Below are 24,538 nucleotides of genomic sequence, written 5' to 3'. Positions count from 1 at the left end.
TCAAGAACATAGGTTTAATAATTCCTTGACTTGAGGAGGATTCCTTGACCAGATTCAATATGCTGTGAGAGGACATTTGGTTACCGTACTGGCAATCCCAAAAATTCAGAGATCACGACTCCTCACTGTTTGTTAGATTAAACAAAGAACCAATTTTTATATAAAATACTAAATGGGAATAAATTATTTGTTATTTGTTTCTGGTTGATCTTTAAGAGTCAATGTTTTTACCTAACCAGGAAGACTCAAAATTCCTATTAAAAAAAAAGTTGAAAGCAGATTTGTATAAAGACCATGATTCCAGAGTTGGGACTTTAAACAGATACACCAAATATTTTGATAAAATCATAGGGCTTTACAATACTTACAGCCACATCCTTAAAGACACTTATGTAAGTGACTCCATTGTTTTAAAGATGTGGAAATTTTCCATCTCCTAGGACTTTCCTGTGAATCCTAAATTCAGATAGGAGACTGATGCTGCAAGGCACAAGCATTAGAAGATCAAGTCTGATACACTGCTACTATGGAGATCTAGTTGGAAGAGTATGCGTTTTCTGGAGCTCTGTAGCCTGTGTGCTCTTCAGATGACCTGATGGACCTCACAGCTACCAGGATTCGTTCTGTTGCGGTTACAGGTCTCCCATTTTTGCTTTTCTCCATGATGTTCTCTCTGGTGCTCGCCTTTCATGAACAGCTAGGCTCAGCAGAGGACCATCCTTATCTGATGGCTCTTTGGCACAAGTGCTGTTAACACTTGCCTGTTTATTAGTATAAAAATTTCTTAAAACTAAAAAAATGAAGACTGAATTAGTTCATAGAATGTCCGCGCATGGGTTAAAGTGAAATTCATGCATTTACTGAACTCCTATTTGTGAGATGTGTTTGGGGTCAATAAAAGGTTAAAGTTGTTTACTGCCTTCAAGCTCTGGTCTTAGAAGTTAATTCAGAGCTGTGCTGTGAGCAGCTACAGAGAGTAAGTCCTTGGAACAGTGAATTGCTGGTTTGCTATGAAGGTCCTTGGGCCTTAATAATAAAATTAGGTTTTTTTCTTAAGGAAATCCTAGCAGGGATTTTACAGTCATATAAAGTCATTATGCTGTTTTACAACATTACATTAAAGATGCTTTGGAATGATCAGAGTTTGTGGGAAAGGATCATATTTTTTATTATTTGTGGAATATCCTTCAGCTGTCATAGCTACAACGCTGCCACTTGGAATACCTGCTCTATAGTTCAAAAGAAAAGGCAAAAGGTCTGTTGAGGCCTACGTCAGGCAACTGGGACATAGCGGTCCAGAGAAAGCTTGTTGAATTGAATGGATCACATACACTTCCATACAATCAGCTCCAATTTTGTAAGGTCTGGATACCTGCGATAATCAAGGTGTTTTACCACAAGAGCAGAGAGAGAGCCAAGGAAGCTTTACAAGCTCTGCTTTTCACAGTTCTCTGTTGGGGGGTTCAGGGGTGAGCAATTTTAAAAGTCATGGAAAAGAAAGAAGGCATATTTTCCAAAACTTCAAGATCCTGTGAGCTCAAAGACAGAGGAAACACTAAATTAGTCAAAAACTTTCCTGTCCACCCCCTGCACAGCAGTGCTGGTAAGAACGATGCTGCCATTTCTGCTCTGCTAATGCTGAGGCACCACCCTCTGCTGCAGAAGAAGGGAGACAAGGAACCATTGATTCGAGAGGAGGGGAACACGCTATGGACATGCTCACCCCCCCCAGCCTGCCGTCCCAGTGGCACTGAGGAAAGGGGGGCTTCTGGATGGATCGGCGGAACAAGCGCTGTAGGGCCTCGCTTTTCTCCTTTACTGTGAACTACGCCTAACTGCTTCTGTGAAAGAAAGCATCAAGCCCCATCTTGTTCATAGAAATACAACATATTTTAAAGCTGTAGTTAATGGATAAACTGTTTTCTGATTGGATGAGCTGCACAATAAATCTCTTCCTGAGCCAAGTGCAATGCAGCTTATTCAGTAAGTGAAATGAGCCACTGTCACTTTGCTGTACTTGCATACATCAGGCAAAATGCTTCCATCTTCATCAGTCTTTTAGTGAAATAGAAATAAAACAATTGTAACAGAATGGTGTCACTGGATCCGCGGCACCTGCTTTAAAAATAAATCTCTTCGCTTTGTCTTCACTATTACTTTCAATAAATGCCCTAGCATTGCCACAGCATTTATCTAGCAGCAGGAAACCATTATCCTATGACAACAATCTATTCCATTAACATTAGCTCTTAATTGTAAGATTGTTTATAAGACAGCAAAAGCTACTGAATCATAGTAGAATGATAAAAAGAGTTATGGTCATGGAGTATAGTAGTCGCTCCAGTTCTGAAAAACAACTTAGGAAAAGTAGAGGGCTATATTTTTAATATGAAAAATAATGTAATATTCTTACACAAGAAAATGTTTTTAAATAATGGATTACATCAGCAAAGTAACTATTAAAGAGTTAATGTTAAAAATTGTTACTAAGAAACTCTTGCTTTGATAAATGGTATGACCGAAAAACTGAATAGAAAGCTTAGAAACTCTTCCTGAAAGCAAGGCTGTGCCGAATCAAACAGAGAAATCATAACAACAGAAGCAGATTTGTCTGGCGGAGTGAACAGAAGGAATGTTGCAGAATTGAGACATGAAGAACCTCACTGCAGAATAGAAGGAGAACTGTCATTCTGATTGTTTGTCATTATTGTTTCGTGTCCAGTTAAGTGAACTTAGAGTGACAAGTTGTGTCATAACTACTGGCATCTATGTAAATTTCAAATCAAATACGATAGAGGCTTTTCTGCCAGCCACAAGTCACCAGGCTGCTCTTCGTCTTTATTTTTGTAACCCTCCATTTTCTCATACTGTGCTGCTAGCCCTTAAATTCATAGAACCATAGAATCATAGAATGGTTAGAGTTGGAAGGGACCTTAAAGATCATCAAGTTCCAACCCCCCTGCCATGGGCAGGGACACCTCCACTAGAGCAGGTTGCTCAAAGCCCCATCCAGCCTGGCCTTAAACACTTCCAGGGATGGGGCAAATTAAAAAGACAACTTCAACAGGAGATACCTGTTATGCGTATGTTTCAGTTTTCAGTCCATACCTTGCTTTCTCTCAGCTCTTTGAAACAATGGCTAATGTCCTATTTCCATCAGACACAGTCATAACACACATCTAGATGTATTAGCTAAAACTATGCCTTCCCATCAACGGTGTACCATACAACAAAATCCTCTGAAACTCTAGGTTGTGGATTTCCCCTGAAGACCTACAGAGAGAACAGCTCGAGCAAATATTCCTCCATTGGTTTACTATAGCCCAAGCCGGGTATGACAAGGGTCTTCTCTGTGGATAGGTGCAAAATGAGTGGAAAAGATCAATCACGGACCTTTCTGTAAATCACGGCATCGTTCAGAGGTTATGGGAACTTCACAAGGGTAACAGATGTACTCCTCCACAGCAATGAGTAACAGTAAATAACTCATTTCCTGGATACACTCATAACAGGCAGATATTCTAATGACATAGGATTTGCTTCTGGACACACACCTTTGAAAATAATTTCAATGCAATTATAAAGGTATTATGTGTGGACAACACCAACAAAAAATATTAGAGATGCTGTTTATTCACTCAGGCATAACACCAATTTCTTCTGCATATTTTTAGCTTACTTGGCTAATTAATTAAATAATGCAGGCTAGAGTTAAGTTTTCGTTTTTCATTGTAACACATCATTCCAGAACATTGTTTTAACTAAATTCTGCACAGGACTGTTTTCAGAAATCATACCAAAGTGCAGCTACATTCTTCAAAAAATGTTCCTTTGACAAAGGAAATTTTAAAAATGGCTACAAGAAAAAAAATAGCTCTGAGTAGAAAACATTTAATATGTTTCGATGATTTCTTATCTCAGAGGGAAATGAAGGCAAGTTTACTTTCTCTGCTGAAATTTTTTGAAGTGAATTCTGACTGAAAAGAAGTGGCAGTGATTTAAGAAAAACATACTGTTATAAAATATGTATGTTCAGAAGCATAAATGATGGTGTTCTAAACATGTACCCCTGCATTAGGTAAAAGCATTTTGGTCAACTGAATTAGTCAGATTTAGGTTTTTTTAATTCCTTTCCAGTTGATCTTTTTTGTCCTGTAAATTTAAAGTAACTCAGTGGCTACTTTTATCTATAATTTGGGCCTTCAAACACCACCAAATTGTGCTGTCCCATCCTCTAATCTGACCATCTGTTACAGTGACTAGCAAATAGAGGCAACATCTTAATACAAGTTCTATAAAAGTATCTGTGGAGAAAACTTTTTTTTTTCTTTTACTTTAAAGGGTAAGTTCCATATGAGTTTATATTTTTAAGTATTTGTCAAAGGGGTTTTTTTTCTTGTTAAAGATAGTGACATCTGAATCATGAAAATACTCTATTCATGTTTATATTTGTGACAAAATATCACTCTACAGATATGTCATCACAAAAGTAGTCAGTCCATGTTTAAGAATATCAAAATAATTTTGACTGATTTGCTTAAAAAGTACCTTGTTTTATTAGACTGTGGAATGCAAAGCCCTCTTTCAAAATTCGTATAGCATTTCCAGTTGTAAGATTGTTTTATGTAGTGAACTTATTTCTACATATGCATATTCTAGTGGCCTCTAGAGACTTTTAATTTAAAACATAAATTACATATAATTTCAAACTCTAATGTCTTTGACTTTAGTCACAGAACTCACTTCCAGGACTTTCTGCTACTGATGGCTCGTGGTAATATATCAATTCTCCCAACAGGAATATGCACAGGACAAATTAGTGAACGTAATTTTAGCCATATGAGGTCATTACAAATATAGCCTTAGCTCTTCCTAAAGTGGACTTCATTGTTAATATAAATATATAGCTATAATTGCTGACATTTATATTATTTGGCTCCTGTCCTAAGTTATGGATACAGCAATGATAAAAGGGTCTTGCAAGCCCTTACCTAAGCAAACCATGCTTACTAATTACCTTCCATGGTTCTGGGTTCCTGTAAATAAAGTTACTCATGTATTTATAAGCAAGTCAAAATCTATATACATATTTCTAAAAGTGAATTATCTTGCTCTTTGGGGCAAACAGTACAGTCTTTTCTGCTTGGAAAAGAACGCTGAGAGGAAAGCCATCCAGGGTTCTTCCCAGCTTCTGCCCTGTATCATTGGATATCCAACTTGAATACTTAATCCAGTCACATTTTTAAATTGTCTGAGGCCCAACACCAGAAGACGCTGTGCAAGTAAAAGGATGCATTACTTTAAAGTAACAAATGGCTGTTGATTTTTCATCACGGTTTCCAAAGAGACTGAGGTCAGAGGGTTTGTTTGTTCAAAAGGTGTAGCTCGCAAGACACAAGGACTAGCAAAGTGCAGCATGGAAGGTCTCAAGACAAAGCAGCAGCCCCAACATTTCTCTCTAATGAGAAAAGGAAAAGACAGTTGAGGTCCCATAGGAATGCGGTATTTAGGGAGAGAACCAAGACTCCTTTCATGAATGGAGAGATAACCCTGATGAATTCTGGACTACCTGCTATCTGAGGGGCACGTCTAGGTTTAAGAATGATTTGGATCACAGACTGTAACATTTTCCAGACATTCAGATTGCAACTACTAAGCCAGCAATTTTATGCTTTCCTTTCCCTGACTCCAACAGTACTGCGATATAAGCAGCCAGATTTTCTTCTGCATTGTGTTTTTTATCCATTCAGCCAAAATTAACAGTCTTCGAAGATAACGTATGCCAAGTGAATTTAAATCTTGCGGACTCAAATCGACCTAAAGTTGATGGATACATTCATGCCTACTGCTGAAATCTACCAATTACACAGAACTATGTTAACTTACCATAGAAACATCTCATCTAATAGCACAGATGATGTTGAACTAACTAATTACATTATGGCACATAGACAACGAAAAACATAACGAAGATGACAGCACAGCAACAGCAGATGCTGCACAAAAGAAAAATTAGAAAAATATTGCTCTGCAAAATGCTCTCAGTTAAGGTTTCCTCTGTTAAAATTAATCACGAAAATTAGTGAAGATCAGATTTCAGAAAAAGATATGAACATTGTAATGGTATTTGGAAGACGTCATTAAACCATTTAAAACTCTGCTCCTTGAGAAGGTAATTCCCATTTTTCATATCGCTATCAGTTTTAAGACTAGTAAACATTTTAGTGCCTATGGCAGAGTTTCTTGGTAGAATATCTTTTCCAATAAGGAGAGGTCCTGATGGCTCTTCCACAGTCTGAATTTGGTAGCTTCCAGCCATTACAGGCTTAGATAATTAGACATCGTAGATTTTATTTTAGCTTGGCATTGTGCTTGTTCTGTTGCTCTGTTCTTGTGCTCTTAGCTATCAGAGAGCTAGAATAACAGTGACTGTTGATTATCTGTAGCATGCCTTGTTACTTTATATATTTTAAATTGTACCAGATCCTAAATAACAAATCTGAAACTGCTGAGTATGTTTAAATGTAATATGTACATGGAGATTACATCCAGATGATATATTTCATAGACCTATGCTAAAAAATACATTACTTTTAACCACAACACCGGTCCTCTCCCCCCTTTCCCTGTGAAGCTTTCCATGAGCTCCCAGCCCGCTTTATGCACAGATTCTGAACATATCCCAGTCTATGGAGAAAGACAGAAATGGACTTTTCTCCTGCATTTATATCATACCTCTGGTGCCATTCAAATTTCAGTATTTTATTTGCTATATAATTAAAAACAAAACATACGGACTATATTCTATGTTTTCCCAAGTACACTTTTCATAGCTAGACATTTTTTTCCTTAAATTTTAACTTGTTACCGGGCTCATGTCTCCATGGTCCAGCTAAGCCCAGGGATGCAGAAATGAAGGAGGCCCACAGGTGGCGATGTGGTTAAAGTACACCTGGGCTGTGATTCCCGAGACCAGTCGTACCAGTCGGCCTGTCAGAGGGAGGTCGCTCTGCGTTTTTATACCAGTGCCCTTATTTGTAAATAAGTACTCCCAGCTAAAGTTTTGTATACCTGTGCGGGTACATCCCTTCTACATCAGCTGCCAGCAGGAACAGGTTTAAAATAACTTTGTTGCCTGGGACAAGGGAGAGACAGCGGACACACGTAAGCTTGTAATTCAGTCACACCATCATCACTAAACATTTATTGGACAACAACAATTAACTGTACCCCCCTGAGCAATACCAGGACCTGTCCTGCCCTCTCCTGCGGCACAGGTCAGTGTCAGCCTGCATGCCGGCCCCGGCCTTGCTGCAGTTGCAGCCAGCCCCACTGTCCTCACTGCATTGGCTGCTACTTACGTCAGCAGTCAGGAATCGAGAAACTCGGATTGTGAAGTTTTTTTTCTGTTCTTTCACAGAACCTGGAAGTGTATAGTTGATCCGAATCTTTAGTGGAGGTTCGTGTGGTAAAGCGCGTTCTGCCCGTGTGTCCCCTGTGCAAGGCAGTGCCAGGCAAGAGCCTGTTCCAGCAGCTGGGCACATCCCTGCCACCCGCAGGAATAACTGTTCACAGGGATAACACCCACTAATTATGGCACGTTTATAGATACTTTTATTATTTCAAGGGTCGTGCTTCATCTATATGGTGCTGTACTTATCTGGAATTCTGCGCTTAGGCCACAAAAATGTGCAGTTAATGCATAAGCGTTAGGGATTTTTTTCCCAATTTTAAGTGTCCCTACTGAACATTACTTCTTCTGATTTGCAATCATCCTCGGGCTCCTTCCTCTGAAATGCAGTTGTCTTCTGAAATGACAAGCCGTGCTGCTAACTGCCAGCCAACTGCGGCACTTTAACCCTTTTAAACCTTTCACAGGGTGCTAAGAACCGGGGGCCGGATCCGGACGTCGGGTTCCTCCAACGGTTTCACCGGGTGAAACGTTTAAAAAGTCGGCGGCCCCAGGGGCAGGACGAGGCTGCAGGCACCGGAGGGGAGCGGCGAGGACCGCGCTGCCGCGGGGCCGCCGGGGGGGGTTGTGGGGGGCCGCACCTCCCCTCAGCGCCTCCGCGCTGGCCCGGCGGGCCCGCGGCAGCGCCCAGCACCCGTGAAGGGCTCTGAGGGACGCTGCCACCCGGGCGGAGCGGGCCCGTCCCCGGGGAGGGCCGGGACGGGTCCCCCTTGCCGCCAAGTTTCTCAACTGGTGGCCGGGACCGGAGCGGGGCGGGCGGCGCCCCAACGGCCCCTAACGGCCACGCGCGCGCTTCTCCCCTCAGCGCCCGGCGCGGCCGCCGCTGCCCACCTGACTCCCTCCTTCCTCTCCATTCCCCTCCTCCTCCTCCTCCTCCTCGCCCCCTCCCTTTCTCGCCTTTTTTTTTTTTTTCCGCCTTTTTTTTTTTTCCCTCCCCTTTCACTCATTCCTTTGTCTTCTCGGGGATTGGCAGGTTTTATTATTCCGCCTGAACAAGCCGGGGCCGGATTGGCTGCGGCGGGAGCTGACGGCGGGGCCGAGCCGGAGTGTAGTTGGGATTCTGCTCTGTCAGTAACACATGTGTGAGGGGCAGCGGGGAGCGCAGGGGCGCCTGGACACACACACGCACACACGCGCAGGGGACACACGGCGCTCCGCTCCCTCAGGCAGGCTGAGGGGCCGCCTCCCGCCGCAGGATCCCCGGCAGCAGCAGCTCCGCGCCCGGCCCCTCACAAACTCGCCGGCTCTCACCCTCTCTCTTTTCTCTGAGGCGCCTCGGCGGGCCGCGGCCGGCCGGCTCCGCGCCGCGGGAGGCTTGGGAGCCGCCACAGCCCAGAGAAGGGGGCGGAGGTGGTGGTGAGGGGGGGCGGGGGGGGGGGGGGGAAGCGGTACAAAGTGAAGCCACATTGCCAAACTTACCCGGCGATTGCAGCAGCGAGCGGCGGCGGCGCCCTGCGTGTGCAGCTCAGCGGCAGGGACTGAGCTCTGCAGCTCCCCTCCAGGGAAGCGGGAGCTGGAGGAAGGACCCGGGCAGACGCCTCTCATAGAAATAGCTATATTTTTCCAGCCTGGGCTGCCCCTTGCCGGGCGGGGGGCTCCCTCCAGCGCTCCCGAAAGCCAGAGAGAGGGCGAGCGCGGTGTTTGTTTCTTTGCAAGGAGACCTCCTCAGGCAACCCCGAGCGACGTTGCTCCCCGGCCTTTTGCAATATAGAGGGGAAGCAGGTAAGAAGTGCCGGTAATTACCCCTTATTTTCCAGCCTAACGTGTGCGCGGTTGCGTGCCCGCGCCCCCGGGCCCGCCGCCGTCCCGCCTGCCCGCCGCGGCGGAGGGGCGCGGAGCGGGGCGCCCGGGTTGGGGAGGGCGGCGGGGCCCGGGCATTGTCGCGGCCCCCGCGTATAAAGCCTGGCGGCGGCGGCCGCCGGTCGGGGCGGCTTTCCTTTCCCCCCGCTTTTCAGCTGCCGCCGGGAAAGGGCTCTGCCTGGCCGGGCTGTGAATAGAGGGGACGGAGACGGGGGGGGCTGGGGCACCCGCTTCCCCCGTAGTAAACACTGTTCTGAAACAGTGGCAGAAAAGATCAAAGTGAGCTCTCTGTTTCTCTTCTCTCCAATTCCCTTCCTGCCCCCCACACGGTCTTTTGTTTCAATCCAGGAGAAATCCGGTGAATCACCTAATTAAAACCAAGACATGAATTAAGCATCCATTTTTGTACTACAAATTGCCAGCTCTCCGCTTGTCCCTCCCTTGGTCTCCATTAAAAAAACACCAGAGACGCTGTTAAAAGGGGGGGTGGTGGGTGGGTGGGTATTTTGCCTCTAGCTTGCAGCTCTGCTTTCTATTTCACTGACTCCTATCCCAGGACCTAAATTGCTTGGCTGTGTAATTACTAGAGTAAGCCTATTTAAGTTAAAAGCTTTTTCCCCCCCAACTCTAAATGAAACTTGATGAGGGCCCGTCCTTAGTTATCAAGGGAGTCACTTTCTGGTCAGTCCTCTTGATTCATCTTTTTAGATTTAATCAGCATTAAGGTATTGCTTGTCCCTAAGAGCTTTAGCTTAATGGAGTTACTGGATGGTTTTCTCAGTGTAACGTTTCCCATTTTATATTTATATATATCTTTGCCTTCGACAAAGATGGGCTAAGGTGGTGGCATGGAGTCTTTTTCTTTCTTTTAAGAAATCCAAAGTGATTTAAAGCGTAGGGAAACGGTTTAAAGACTCGGAGCAGGAAATGCAGATTCATTTAGGCTGTAGCTGGAAACTGTGACAAAAGGCAATTCCTTGAACAAATGCATCAGAAATCAATTTACATAAAGGTATATGATGCGTTCGGATAAATGCAATGCTAATGGCTTTTAGAGTGGTTTTCTTTCCAAAGTCTCGGGGTTTTTGTTACAGCTTAATTGGCGCAGTTCTTCTGGTTTATTGTGCGGTCACTGGACATACCTCCAGGTACTCTTTCTGAGGAAACGTGTGTTTAAAATCGGCCTCAGTTCTCCTCCTGCAGCCGAGTTGGGCCAGTGGCAGGAAAAGTTCGTCCTGGCTGCTCTGGAGGTATCGGTCTGAAGGTCCTTAGCAGATAGCCAGATGCCTCGGCGTGAGCACATACGGCTTACAAAGGACAAAGACAAAACATGCTGCTTAATTGGCAGTAAATAACTTGATCTTTTTATAGTATAAGTGACTAGAGGAACACCGGGAGTTTATTGGACTCTGGATTGAAGGCAACAAATTAATCGGTTTAGAGTAAGCTTTATGAATTGATTCCTATATTATCTCTCCGTTATCCTGCTTGCATAAAGCATTTATTAGAAAGTGAAAAATGCCCTTAGTAGTAGTTTTGGAGGCGGCCAGAGTAAGTCCAGCCGGAGCGGGGCACTTCATTATTCTGCTGCTTTCCTATGGTCGGTAAACTTTTTTTTTTTTTTTTTGAGTAACAAAGCTTTAGCATTTAAACTGCTGATCAAGGGCAGATTAGCGAGACAAAAGTTGAGTATGTTTGTGTAGGAAGTTAACAGGCGTCCTAAAGTTCAATGATCTGTTATTCGGGCCAGTGTCCTCAGTCTGGAGTGTTTTCGCTGGCTGTTTTTGTGTCTCCAAAATAAAACCAAAAAAAATATAAAAAAAATCCCGAGGTCTGGACGGCCGGTCCCGAGCCCCTCGTTACCGCCCCGAGCCTGCGGAGTCTCTCCTAGACTGAAAAACCAGTTTCACAACTTTTATTTATTTTTTTTTTTCACTCTTCACACACTTTTTTTTTTTTTTTTCATAAGCAAAACAAACCCTGGGACTGTTCCTGACTTGTGTGTGAGCTGCAGCTGCACAACCCCAGAGCGGGAGGGGGGGCGGCGGGGCGCGCTGTCTCTGCCCCCTTCCCCTCCACCGCCCCTTCCCCCCCCACACCCTCCACCCCGCGTTGTTCCTCCTCCGGCTGCGCGGCCCCGGCCCTGCCCCGCGGCCCCGGGTGCCATCCCCCGGCCCGGCGGTGCCCGTGAGGCGGGCGGGGTGCGCCGTGCCGTGCCGTCCCGCCGCTGAGCCGCCCCCGCCCCTCTCTCCGCGCAGGCCATGGTGAACCCCGGCGGCAGCTCGCAGCCGCCCCCGGTGACGGCGGGCTCCCTCTCGTGGAAGAGGTGCGCCGGCTGCGGGGGGAAGATCGCCGACCGCTTCCTTCTCTACGCCATGGACAGCTACTGGCACAGCCGCTGCCTCAAGTGCTCCTGCTGCCAGGCCCAGCTGGGGGACATCGGCACCTCCTGCTACACCAAGAGCGGCATGATCCTCTGCAGAAACGACTACATCAGGTGAGGCGGCGGCCGGGCTGGCGGGGGCTGCTTTCCCTCTTCCTTCCTGCCTTTTTTTTTTTTTTTTCTTTTTTTCCCTTCCCCCCCCCCTTTCTTTCTGTCAGTGGGTGCCCGCGGGGCCGAGGGGTGGGCTGGCTCAGGATCGCTCCTTCATTAGGAGCGGAGAGACATGCGGGTGCGGAGACGGATGTTAGCGCCTAGCCCAGGGCGCAGTTGCGGCTGCCAAGTGGAGGGAAGAGTTGGGGGGGCGGGGGGGGCGGAACGACGACTGTAACTTTAAAGTGGTTTGTCAGCACAAAACAAGTCCTAACTAAAAATAAACAGCAATCAGAGAGGCTAAATTAATCTGCTTTGTTGTAGTGTTGAAGGAGAAGTGTGCATATCTGAACGGTAAATGTTAAAATCGTAGGGCTTAAATAAGGCTGTGGCAGAGGTGCTAAATAATGAAATGCCTGCCTTTAGTATCTGATTAATTATGATATTTACATAAGCACCTTTAAACTCCTTTGAGTGGAAACAGAATGACTCATTCTCTGTTCTCCTTGTGAAAGAGCTGATTAACCGTCAGTTGGAGAGCCACCGATTCTACTTATAGCCCAAAACAGCGGTATAACGTTTGTCTTCGCATCTTTGGAAGAAGCTTTGAACCGACGTTTTTCTTAACTTCCAGTACAGAAAATGCAGGGGACAGGAGAGGAGGGATATGCTCTTGCCCTTTATTTCTTCTCTTTTTTGTTTATTTTTTTTTTTTTTTTGAAACGTTCGCTCTAAATGCCACAGATTTGGGTAGGGGGAACTAAGCCTTATTAATCTTGCATCTGTTGGGGTACAGTAAGATTACGCAGAGTATCCCTTCCAACGAGTTTCCAATATAATTAATAGAATTCATGAGGTCAGGTGCCTGTACGATCTTTTCAGGTGAACTCAAGCTACTTAAACTCATTAATTTAAAAGGAGGCATTTTGAAGGATTACACATTTAATTTGAGTAAATGGTTTGATAGACTGATGCACATGAATGCTTCAAGGAGGTGTTCTATTTCAACATTCAGTAATTAAAAAAACAACAAAAAAGCCCCATACCTTCCTGGCATAACAGAAATGCTTAGTTAAAACAAATTGTGTTTTGTTTAAACGCTTCTGGCTTCTCATTTACAGTAAATGTCAAGAGTTAACTCGGGTTTTTCTTCTTCCCAGTGGCCAAAAAGTACCACTTTTTCTTTCTTTCTGAAAAAAAAAAAATCAGCCACAAAATGTTACAAGTTTGCTTATGTTGTAAAACCTGAGTTTTATTTGAGAAGACCGGGACTGTGCTGAATGTGTGCGTATGCATGGAGCCCTCCTTAGTCTAAAAGGTCAGAGTTAAGACTCGGTTGCTCTGATAGCGGAGCTTCTGTCCTGATACAGAGCTGCATCTTCGGTCAGTTAGGTAGATGAAACACAGCCCTCAGTATCTTTGAGGAATTTGGAGCCTTAGCTTCACAAGTTTTGAGGGTATTTTTACAGAGAAATGCTAGAAAATCGGCACATGAGGGGGTTCTGATGGTGCTTTTCAGTCATCATCCTAAACAACAAGCCTAAGCCTAGCAGAATTGTAATTAAATAGAGCAGAATGGTGTTAGGGAAAGAGTCTTGTTTGAAGTGGAAAAATTGACCCTACTGTTAAGATGCACCGAATAGTACAGATTCATCACTCGACCAACACCATCAAACAAACCCTCACGTCTGATTACTACTAATTAAAAAGAGAAGATGCGTCCACTGTATCCCAGAGGCAAGTTCAGGCAAGCTTATCACAGTCCTCCGGTTTTGTGTTGCCAAAAATTAATACTCGTTTATTTTAATGTAGGCGATTATGAATAGGATGCTTTATCAGATGAGGGGTTTGAATTGATCTCCTTGTTCTATCGCCTGACTTCTCTTTAGATCTGTGTAATTTGACTTGCAAAAATAACTCTGACAGATGCTTGCTGAAACTTGAACTGGACACTGTACACTCAAGGTGGGGTAGGACGGCCTGGCCCTGCCAGGGCTGACTTAACTTGGAGCTTTTCCGCTGGAAGTGAACTTCGCGGGCTTGGGTCACACTGGTATGAGCGAGGCCCTCGCTCTTTCCTTGCTTGAAGTGGCCTCATTTGGTTGTGGAGGTGATGCCACCCGTTTGGCAGCAAGTCTCTCCGGTTCCCCTCCGCCACTTGCCCCTCTTAATTTTCTGTGGGGCTTTTGCGGTGGCACATTCCCTTCCCCAGGCAAGAGCCACGGGCGCAGTTCTTAATGGGAGACTTTAGCGGGGACACGCTAGACCCGACTAGCAAAATGAGAGAAGATTGATCAGCCCGGCAGGCGCCAGGTGAAAGGGACTCGACTCCTCCGGGCCAAGACCACGGGGCCGTTTATTAATGAGCTTTTTTTAACCGTCTGAGGTTGCGTGTGTTTTTTTGTTGTTGTTTAAACAACACAACACTCCCCTTTCCCTCCCTCCCCCCCAAACCCGACAACAAATTAGCCTTAGAGCTACAGCAGAGCTCTCATTGAAAGACGAGGTTCCTGGGAAAAGGGAGGGGGGCGAAAACCCCCGTCCCTTCCCTTCCCTCCCCAGGGCGAGCAGCGCGCTGGCGGGGAGGGGAGCGCAGCGCAGCCCTCCCAACCTTAAGATGCCAGATAAAGCAGCAGCGTGGCAGCGAATCCGCACAATTAAAAGCTTTAATTAGTGTCTCCTCCATTTTCTCTTAGTTCTGATAGGTTTTATCTAATGAGATCTGGTCCCTGGCTTAGATCTGCTCGGAATGACGTGTCCGAAATGAATGAGAGCCGCGTCGCAAACAAAACATTTAATTAACAAAATTGGCCTCTAAGAGAGAGCAGGGAGTGGTGGGGAAGGGGGGGGGCAGGCTGCCCGGGCGCCTCTTAAAGGGGCAGCGCCCGCGGCCCCTCCTCTCCTTTCCCCTCCCCGGGCGCCCGATCCTCGCCGCGCGGCGTGGGCGCAGCCCGACCGGCCCCTTCCGCGGCTGTGCGTGGGGCCGCGCCGGACCCGGCCGCGGGGCGCCTCGCCCGCCCGCCCGCCCGCAGCCGCAGTGTGCGCCGGGGAGGGGAGGGGGCCGGCAGGCAGCGAGTTCATTTCCCTGGTAATCAGCGGCAAGCTGCTATATTCAGGGAATGCTGTCCCTTTAATTGAACAGGCTAGGTAATTAAATGGCACTTTTCCAATAGGACGTGCTAGGTAAATCTAATAGTTGGTTATTTAATATCACTTTGAAGTCTGCCCACTCAAGCACAATGACAGCACAGGAGCATGTGAACTATTAGCTAGGAAAAAAAAAACACCAGGATCTCAAAAATTAATTAAATCGCATGCAATTTAGGGGGAACGTTTATCTTGATTTGTCATAACAGAATTAATTCAAGGCCTCCAATTCACTTGGGGGCAGATCTGTTACTCTGAATTAACCAAGCGTAATTTGGCTGGTTTTTTTTTTTTTTTTCCTTCCCCTTCTCTAATGCAGCACTTGCCATTATGCATAGCCCCCCTTTTAAGTATCAATAGCTTCTGGTGCTTTTAAGGTGCTTGGTCTCTAGTTATTCTGAAGTACCTTTAATGGACTTGGCTCCAGGCGTAATTTCTGTGTTGCCTTTCTTTGTTACATTTAATATAGCTGGTGCGGAATTTAGATTAAATATACGGAATGTACAGAAACACCAATCGCTTCTGGATCAGTAGGTGTGGATGTGCATTTCTCTTTGCTAGGGCTCGGATATATATTTGTGGCCGCAATTGTGTGCCGTGTTGTGCAAGAATGAGAGCGCTTAAATCTGTCTCCACGATTTTGGAAACAACTGGAACCTGATTTTATTAGTGTAAGTTGCTAGAGATGGGTTTCTGCTGATACTGAATTTTGAGCAGCAAGAGGGGAAACTGGGCTGAAAAGATTTCTTATTGCTTTCACATTCCCACTCTTGTGAAAGTTTCTGGGGGAAAAAAAAAAAAAAAAACAACAAAAAACCGAAACAAAAAAAAACCCACCCCAGGAGCATTTGAGTGTTTGGGGGAGTGGGGAACGCTGTGTTGGAACCACAAAGTAGTTAATTTAAGGTGGCTCAGTAAAATGCTGCTAAGTGTAGAAGAGCTGCCTTGTCCATACAGGGAACCTCTTGATGTTTGTGATTGATTGCATTGCCCAAATGTTGAAATATTAATGACCTTCTTGGACTGAGGACCCAAAGAGGAAACTGAAACCAATTCTGTCATCACAATTAAAGAGTCCCCTGGCTTTAATTAGCCTGACCTGGGGTATCTCTACCCATTGCTGCAGTTAAAGAGAAAAGAGCCCATTAAAGTCCAGTCTGAGACCGATAGCTACTTAATTGAGCACCTAAAGCCTCAAGCCTTTTAAATCAAATACTGTCCTGGACAGTCCCCCTGGTTAGATAATTAGCTCTCCAGCCTCTCAGAAACCATGTGAAACAACTTTTTCAGTAAAGAATAGTTACTGTGGAAGACTTCCTTTACTGGTAAGGAGGAATAACATTTTTTTAAAAGATAAAACCTTTTTCCTGTTAATGGTATTACAGAACAAAACCATTCATCACAGTAGAGAAGGAAAAATAAGGTTAATTTTCCTGGTAAATAATACAAAGAAGCAGAAAGGTGTTCTGATTTTTTTTTTTTTTTTAATTTTAGCAGACAATTCAGCTGAAGTGACTTCCCAAAACAGACCTGTTCTGGGAACACGCTTAGGGAAAACCTAAGATGTGTGGAAAGCCTCTGGATTAGTTTGACTCCATTTATTAGAATTCAGACATTCAAGGTATACAACCACTTCTAGTCAGAGAGAATTGTATAACAAATGAATGCTTAATGAAGAGAAGTAGTGCAATGAGATCCTTATTCCGAAAACACTTTCGTTTGGGTGGTGCAATTGGACCGGGGGGTTGAAAGAGCCGCTCACCGGCTTCAGATTCTCCCGGACAAGTAACTTGCCTGTTCATCTGCAGGACTCTGCCTTTCTGCCTCCACCCCACCCAGCAGTGCCACCCCCTTACCCCAGATTTTTGGGTCTGTGCTCTAGAAACGTAAGAGTGCCTTGCTGCCTCCTCTCGCAGTGCTTCCCCTGCACCTTTTCTACTTGCCAACTTCATTGCTAGTAACAAAGGAGGAACAAAAATGCATATCATAAAGCTTTGGAAGTAATCTCAATGCATCATGTAACTACTCGGAACTGGTCCTGATTTAGAAGATGCCCTAATAATGGCCCCTTAGTTTCCTGACAGTTTAGTCCCTTTGGCTGGAGGTCCTGACAATGTATTAGTTCAGCTTTCCCTTTGTAACCACTGTGATTCTGCAAGAACGTGTCAATGTGTCGTGGATCTCAGACTAATTAGTTTTGAAATGGAGTTTTGATTGAACTCTTCAAATCGATGCTGCTGCAAAATTTGTTTCTCAGCTTCCTATTAAAAGCCATCTTAAGGGGCAGTTTTACTACTCTCTCTGTCGTTCAGTCGATACATTTAATAACAACTTACAGGCTATTTTCAATAAAGTGGCGACAGCAAATTAGTAGTTTGAACATGACAAGCCTCCTCTGCAAGCTCGGATTCTGAAAATTCAAAGCAATTATTTTTATACAGAGGCACACTGCAATCATTCAGATTACGGGTATTCTGTTGTAATGCGTCTCCTAGGTTGACACAAACAGAATTTTATGGCTTTATTTGGACAGGAAGGAGATGCAAATATTAATATTTATTATGACACCAATACGCTAATTTGTAAATCCTATTACTATGTTTTACATCGTGCAGAAAAGTGGGTCTGTGACCCTGCCAGCTAGTTCGGTTTCCTGTTTTACTGTGAAATGATTGTGGTAGTCTTTATAAATATTTGTGTATATTAGAGACCCACGCAAAAGCAAATAAAGGCTTTCTAATTCTAGCTAACGCAGTCTGTAAAAGTAGAACTCAATAATCATTATTGTATTATATTTTGAATCGATGCGTTGTGCCTTTAAATGGATTTGAAGAATTATGTATATATTTTTCTTCACCACTCTTCTGCCTATTTCCCCCCTCCCCCCACTGCGTGTGCCCCCCCCCCCAATGGCAGATGTTGTGGTCTCATTTGATTGCATAGGAAAACTGCAGTGATACAGCAAACACCCAGAGAGATATGATGACAAATGGGTCCAGATCCCGGTAAATTACTTTCTGCTCAAATCGAAATTTCATTCAGTTTGTTGCTAGCAGAGATGAAGTAATCTAAATTGTGGACTCAGGAGCAGATAGAGGGAAGTTGGAGCAAGCATTTCATTATCAAGAGAGAGAGAAGGTTAGGATGAAAGAGATGAGCAGAGGCAAATCTAAAGTGTTGACACCATGATTGAAAAGGTTAACCCATACACATTATATATCAACCTGGATAGCAGAGAGTTTCTAATGGAAACTCTGCACTGATGGAGGTTTACTGGAGTTTCAATACACTGAGCATGATGTCTTCTTAGATATACAATCAAATCCTCTTAACCCTTTTGATGACTCATATCTCAAGATATGATTAAAGTACAAAAGAGTTCTTCATATAATTTCAAGGACACAATGCATTTAAACTCCAGTCATGAATTGTATCTTTTTTTTTATGATGAACCCAGTAATCTGATAAAATGTGTGTAGTACAGAATTGTTTGTGTTTCTAGAGGTGTAAGTCAATATTTCTGATTAAATCCTGTGTAACCGCATCCAAGGTAGGGTGAAGCTACCAGTTGGTACACAAAAATATACTTTTTCATTTTAAGACACGTAAGCGAGTTGGAAGACAGGGGTCAGAAGTCTAAAATAGTTGTGTAATAAACCATTGCGATGATGCGCAAAAATGCTTAGAGCCTCCTGTGCATTAAATTATTCATGATCATCACCTCTGTTTCAGGTTATTTGGAAATAGTGGTGCTTGCAGTGCCTGTGGACAGTCCATTCCTGCTAGCGAGCTGGTCATGAGGGCGCAGGGCAACGTCTATCATCTTAAGGTGAGGGGGTTTTTCTATGTACTTTTTTTTTTTAGTAGCTGATTAGTACTGCCCTGCTTCTTTAGTATAAAAATCTGCATCTGCTTATGGAGGAAATGCAAAACAATAACTAGAAATATGACTATATGTTATAATGCTTCCCTTAGTGTGTAGCTTTGTTCCCTCGTAATCGGTAAAACTATACTTGAGTTATGTACTGCATAGTCCCAACAGGTAAGACTAATGCCATATTTGGAGATACTAGAAACCAAGCAGCTCCATATCTCAACTCTACTCACAGTCTCTGAAGTGTAATTTTCAAACCTGCAGCATACTTAATTTGTGCTGTAGTTTCACTTGCTGTCTCTTTCCTTTTTCAGTGTTTTACATGCTCTACCTGCCGGAATCGTCTGGTCCCTGGAGATCGGTTTCACTACATCAATGGCAGTTTATTTTGTGAACATGATAGACCTACAGCTCTCATCAATGGCCATTTGAATTCACTTCAGAGTAATCCACTACTGCCAGACCAGAAGGTGAATACTCAACAATTACTAATAAGCTTTGTTAGAGCTAAATGAAGATCAATTTCTTTTCATTCTAATAGCGGACGTTCCCCACCCCTGCAAGGACACCTTTAAGTAACTGAACTTACCTTAAATAACTTAGGCATGGGGTATGGAGAGAAAATACTAATGTTTTAAATATGACATGTAGGGTGAGTCAGTTTATTTTGGTTTGGGCATGTGCATCTGTACAGCTGTCGAACTCCTTATGTACAAAGCAAAATGGAGAGCATACATTAATATAAACTCTGAACAAAGAGAAGTATTTTATTTTATAATCTTGAAATTAAGGGCTGCAATCGAGAGCAGGTTTCTGTGGGAGGAAAATTAGGTCCTTTAATATGGAAATAAATGTCTTGTGAAGAGAAGGTTCCTGAACTAAAGCAATGTATTTCACTTTAATATTAAGGTTTTAGTTGAGGAAGCATGCTGGGGTACTCTTTCAGAAGTATTTTCTTGTCTGTTTTGTATGTCAGAACTCAGATTTAAAAACCAAAGTGCTATTTTCTTATCGCTCCGTAACACTAATAGCTCAACTAGAGATTGTATATCTCTGTGGTTGATAGCTCTTGGTTTCTAGCTAAATGAGTAAATAATGACTGTTCAAATCATATAGAGAAGAAGAAGAAGAGAAAAAAAATTCTGATCAACAGTTGTCCTGTAACTCTGAAACTAGATAGTTTTAGATCTATTTTAATCTCCTTAATAAGTCCTAAAGCTATGCAAGTGAGTGCATTTTGATAACTGCTGTGCCTAATTTGTAACAATTACTGTCAACCTTGAGTTAAGAGACTGTTCATTCCACCCTGGTCCAGAAAAGAGTGAATGTATGACTCTTGCACATAATTTTATTCACATCATATTTCATACTGATTATGTATTGATGACATTGATTCATTTACTCTTTACAGCGCCACTTGCATGGATATTAAATCTTATTGACCACAGATGAATTTTAATTTCAGATTGGTGATAGATTTTTCCATCAGCTCTGATAGTATATTTGACTTTTTCATCATTAACCCAGGCAATCACACAGCACTGAGTTATTGCAATGAAACAAAAAGTGCACACTTCAGTTGGTAATTCTTTATAGATTTACAATAGGAACTTCATTAATGTCTGTAAGGATCACAAAAAATAACATTTATCTGCAAATAGGAATTTGGAAGATTAAAAAAAATCCGGGACAAATGCTAGGCTGATCTATTCTGTAATGTACAGAAAAAATTTTAGTGCTTTTACTTAGTGGAGAAATACGGCCAAGAAAACACAAACTGGTTTTTAATTTCCATGATTTTTTTTGTTGTGTTGCTACTTTTCAATATCTGTTTACTTTTGTTTTCCATGCATAAATTTACTGATTAATTTTAAGTATTCTTTCAAGTCTTATATAGTGAATGTAATTACATCAAAATAAAACATAGACCTCTTTTATTTACTTAATTTGTCAATCGGGGTGATGATAGTTGAGTACAAGAGTCCTATATAGTTAGGCAGAACAAAGATAATTAAGATTGGAGGAGAATGTGCAGCCTCTTCTCAAGGAAGTACAAATACAGTTAAAGATTCATAGATTTATACTGTTGTGAATTTTAATGAAACAAATCTGTAATATAGACTGGCTAGCAGTGAATCTGTTAAATGAATATTTGTAGGTATCCCATTTCAAAATATAGGTAAAACCATTCATCTTTATACGCTGCAGTAAAAGGTTTACCATTCTGAGAGAGTGGTTTATCCACTTGTCTTCTAGGAATGTAAAGTTTAATGTAACTTCAAATAGGTGTCTAAATTGTCATTTAGTTTTAACAGTTTCTTACTATGCCGTAGCAAAACGTAAAAATGATTTAGTTGCAATAAAAGCAGGAGACATGATGAGGAACATAGAACATGGAAAAGAGAAGTAAAATCGGCCTGGGCCTGCAGAGCTCTCGACTGTAGACACCTGGTAGGAGATAAATACAGAGAAAATAGTGAGAACAGGTTTTCATTAGTGCCGGTCACCAACTATTAACTGCATTGCTATAGTCAAAGATGAGGCAGATGAAGAGGTATTAGTGAGAAGACTGACGGGAGAGATTATAGTTTGGAGATTTTTTTTCGTTATAATATAATCTCTTTAGAAAATGGTCTAAGTTCTCCTACCAGTTCTCAAAGGAGAACTCCAGAAAACTGAAATACAGCTGAGGAGACAAGCTGATAATTCATAGATTTATCAGGTTTCTGGAGTTTTGGAAGCTACGGGGGCAGGTGCCAAAAGAGTCGTGTTTTGTCTGTTGGCATTTTAATAGTCTAAAGATGTTTACATCAGAGATGTTTTCCAGAAAGCTGTGTGTTTTAGGGCCACTAATTAAAAATGTTCTTCCACTATGACAGATTTGGCTGTAACAGATACTCTTTATTAAACATTAAAGATCAATCAGTCTCCAGGTTATTCTACCACTAGAGATTATAGACATAGCAGAATATTCACAGGGTTTTTTGTTAAAATGAAGAGATTGAGATGTGCTTCCAGCATTAAAACCCATTTTTGTTGCGTTTGTTAAGGTGACAGTTATGAACTCGCTGTTGTCTTAATATAGTTTACAGGTTAATAGCTGTTGGCGATTGGTGCAGGCAGAAAGAGTTGCATGACCTAACTTTGCTTAAAAACTTCCTTTCCTTTTTAAGGAGGCAAAAGCAGTGATGTTGGCTATTCCCGCCTTTTGCCTCCCTGAGGCAGTTCACGCGTGTAAATTGTAACTTCCCATCACTTGCTACCTAGTTTGGGAAAAAAAAAAAGAAAAAAACCAACCCTGTTTTCTCTAAACTCAGTACTGCTTGCCTGTAGAATGCAAATGCTTAGTTTGTGATGTCCTGTGTGCCGTTTCCTTTGAAGGGGCTGTATTGTCAAGAATTCTCTATGCTTTTTTTTTTTTTGGTAGTGGTAGTATTCCTGTAGTATTTCTTGTTTGCAACGGTATTACCACCTACTAAAAGTATAAATTTTCCACCGGTTGGCAATGTTCATAGCAAACACTTGTCTTCAGCTTCTATACTTTTAAATAAAGTATGAGTTAGATTACATCTCTCGGAGAAGATCTTAAAAATCTTCTAGTTTACATATCACTCAACAATTCCCTTGTAGTTACATAATTGGTGTTGTCTGTGTCCATAGTAGAAGATATTTGATGCTCATTTATTAAATATGCTTGCTGGCTGCTCCCTAATCTTTGTTCTGGACAGACAAATTACCTTTCTCACACTGAGCTTCAGCTCTGGGGAATTAAACCTCCAAGCCTCTACTGCTTTAATTAGCTTGAAAGTGGGGGGTTGCAGTTACTAATAGACCTCAGGCTTTTAGTAACTTAGAGAAAGGGTGAAAAAAGAACTTCCTGGGAAGTGCAAAATGTCATTTAAAAACCATAAAAATCTAATATATATTATTTCATTTTGGTAATTGCAAACAGATTGTATTTGAAGACTATGGATGATCATTTCTGTTTTATCCATGAAAGTTTAGATTTTTATTGAGTTAGACACTTTTAATTATCACAATTCATTAACACCAGTGTGAAAGCACATGTTTGACTTCATATATTAAAATGTTTATGTAACATTAACTAACACACCAGATGAGGAATTTTAAATGGGGGGGAAAAATCCTGAAATATCTATATTTAGCTCTTGTGCAATGCAGCATATTAACCAAAGTTGCCTTGGGAGGATATTGGCTGTACTTCTTATTTGCTTTACACACTATTTCTTCCAATTATAAGATCATATTACTAGCTTCTTCAAAGGCATGGCATAATGTTTCTTCCCTTTTAAAAGGGGCCCAGAAAAACCACCTTATTCACTGTACGATTTGGTACCAGAAAGTACACTTATTTATTGTTGTCGTCTCTCTTTTTTTTTTTACCGTGTGCTCTCTTTAGTAGTGAAATGTTTGCTTTTTGCTATTTGAAGTTGAAACATTAGCAGTATGAATGGATAGTGTAGAAAGCCTTAATCAAGTCACAGTTGGAAAGTAATCTAATAAAAAAGAGATTAGTGAATAAGGAAAAGACAAAAGCAGTCATGTTGTAGTTTCCTATCTCAAATTTAGTATTCTAGCTAAGATACCCATTTTTATTTCTTACAGGTCTGCTAAAAGGTCAGAGTAATGCAGAATGCGTGCCTTCATCTCAAATTTTGTTCATCACAGATGGATCCCATGTCTCCAAGTAGACAAGTCACCTTTGTAGCTAGCATCAATGCCAGCTCCATACCATTGCACCTTCTTTATTCTTGATTGCCCTTCCCACATTTATTGGTGTATTAAAATGACTGAATATGAGCATTAAGGACTCCATGAACCTGGGCTAATGGGAGACTAGAGAAAATGAAAAAAGATCCACCAGAGGACATCTTGGGGGGGGCGGGTGGGTGGGGAAGATGACTAATGAAGCTAATTAAAAGAAGCATTGAAATCTGCTTTCTACCCTCATTAACAATTAGCAGGGCACTGGCCAGTTTGTACCCTGTGTTTTACCTTAACAACATTCTATTTGCTCTTTGTATATTTAAGTGTTGTAAGGAAATGTGTTTCAATCAAACTGAACATGAGATAAAGATGTGGCTTTTGTGATATTCTATCACAAACACTTTTATTGTATCTCTGTAAAATACAATGTATGTATGCATGTAAGTGTTTTTGTCCTAATGTTGCTACTTCCCATGGCAAAAAAAAAAAAAAGAAAAAAAAAGAAAAAAAAAGTCAGGCTCATAGCAGCTACTGTGTAGAAATTTTCACCTACTTCTAATTTGCTGAATGAAGAAAAATCTTTTATTTGTGATATTTTCAGAGACATTTGCTCTAGTATGGTGTATTTAAATAATAAAAAAGTAAAACAACACTGAATTGAGTATGGGTTTTAGAAGCTTTGCTTTTTTTTTTTTTTTCCCCAAAACTGCATTATTCTGAAAGTATATCTTATGTAGTCATTACCTTAATTGTCAGTTATCTTTAAAAGTAGCTTTTTGGTTTGGACAGGTTTTTTGTCTTATGCCAGTAAAGAATCCGTTAAACTACTTAACGGTGTTACTTTTGGTAAGGATACAGAGCACTACTTCAAAATTACCTTTATTTTTCATTGGGGTTCTTAATTCTGGTAATAGCAAGTATATTATAATCCATATTGTAATGAATTATGATATGCATATAGGTATTGTGGTCTCTTTCTATCCAG

The 24,538-nt window shown here is 42.2% G+C and overlaps 1 protein-coding gene across 1 annotated transcript; it reads left to right on the top strand.

Moving 5' to 3' along the window:
* The first annotated feature begins 8,600 nt into the window (after nt 1-8,600).
* On the top strand, nt 8,601-24,181 carry LMO4 (LIM domain only 4). Its single transcript, XM_074152114.1, has 5 exons — nt 8,601-9,193; nt 11,530-11,768; nt 18,684-18,780; nt 19,140-19,295; nt 23,452-24,181. The coding sequence occupies exons 2-5, from the start codon at nt 11,533-11,535 to the stop codon at nt 23,458-23,460; spliced, it is 498 nt and encodes a 165-aa protein (XP_074008215.1). The 5' UTR covers nt 8,601-9,193; nt 11,530-11,532; the 3' UTR covers nt 23,461-24,181.
* Nucleotides 24,182-24,538: the final 357 nt, after the last annotated feature.

The sequence above is a fragment of the Numenius arquata genome, chromosome 8 (genome assembly GCF_964106895.1).
Source record: "Numenius arquata chromosome 8, bNumArq3.hap1.1, whole genome shotgun sequence".
In the NCBI taxonomy this organism is placed as follows: Eukaryota; Metazoa; Chordata; class Aves; order Charadriiformes; family Scolopacidae; genus Numenius; species Numenius arquata.
This window is presented reverse-complemented; position numbering and strand designations above follow the sequence as displayed.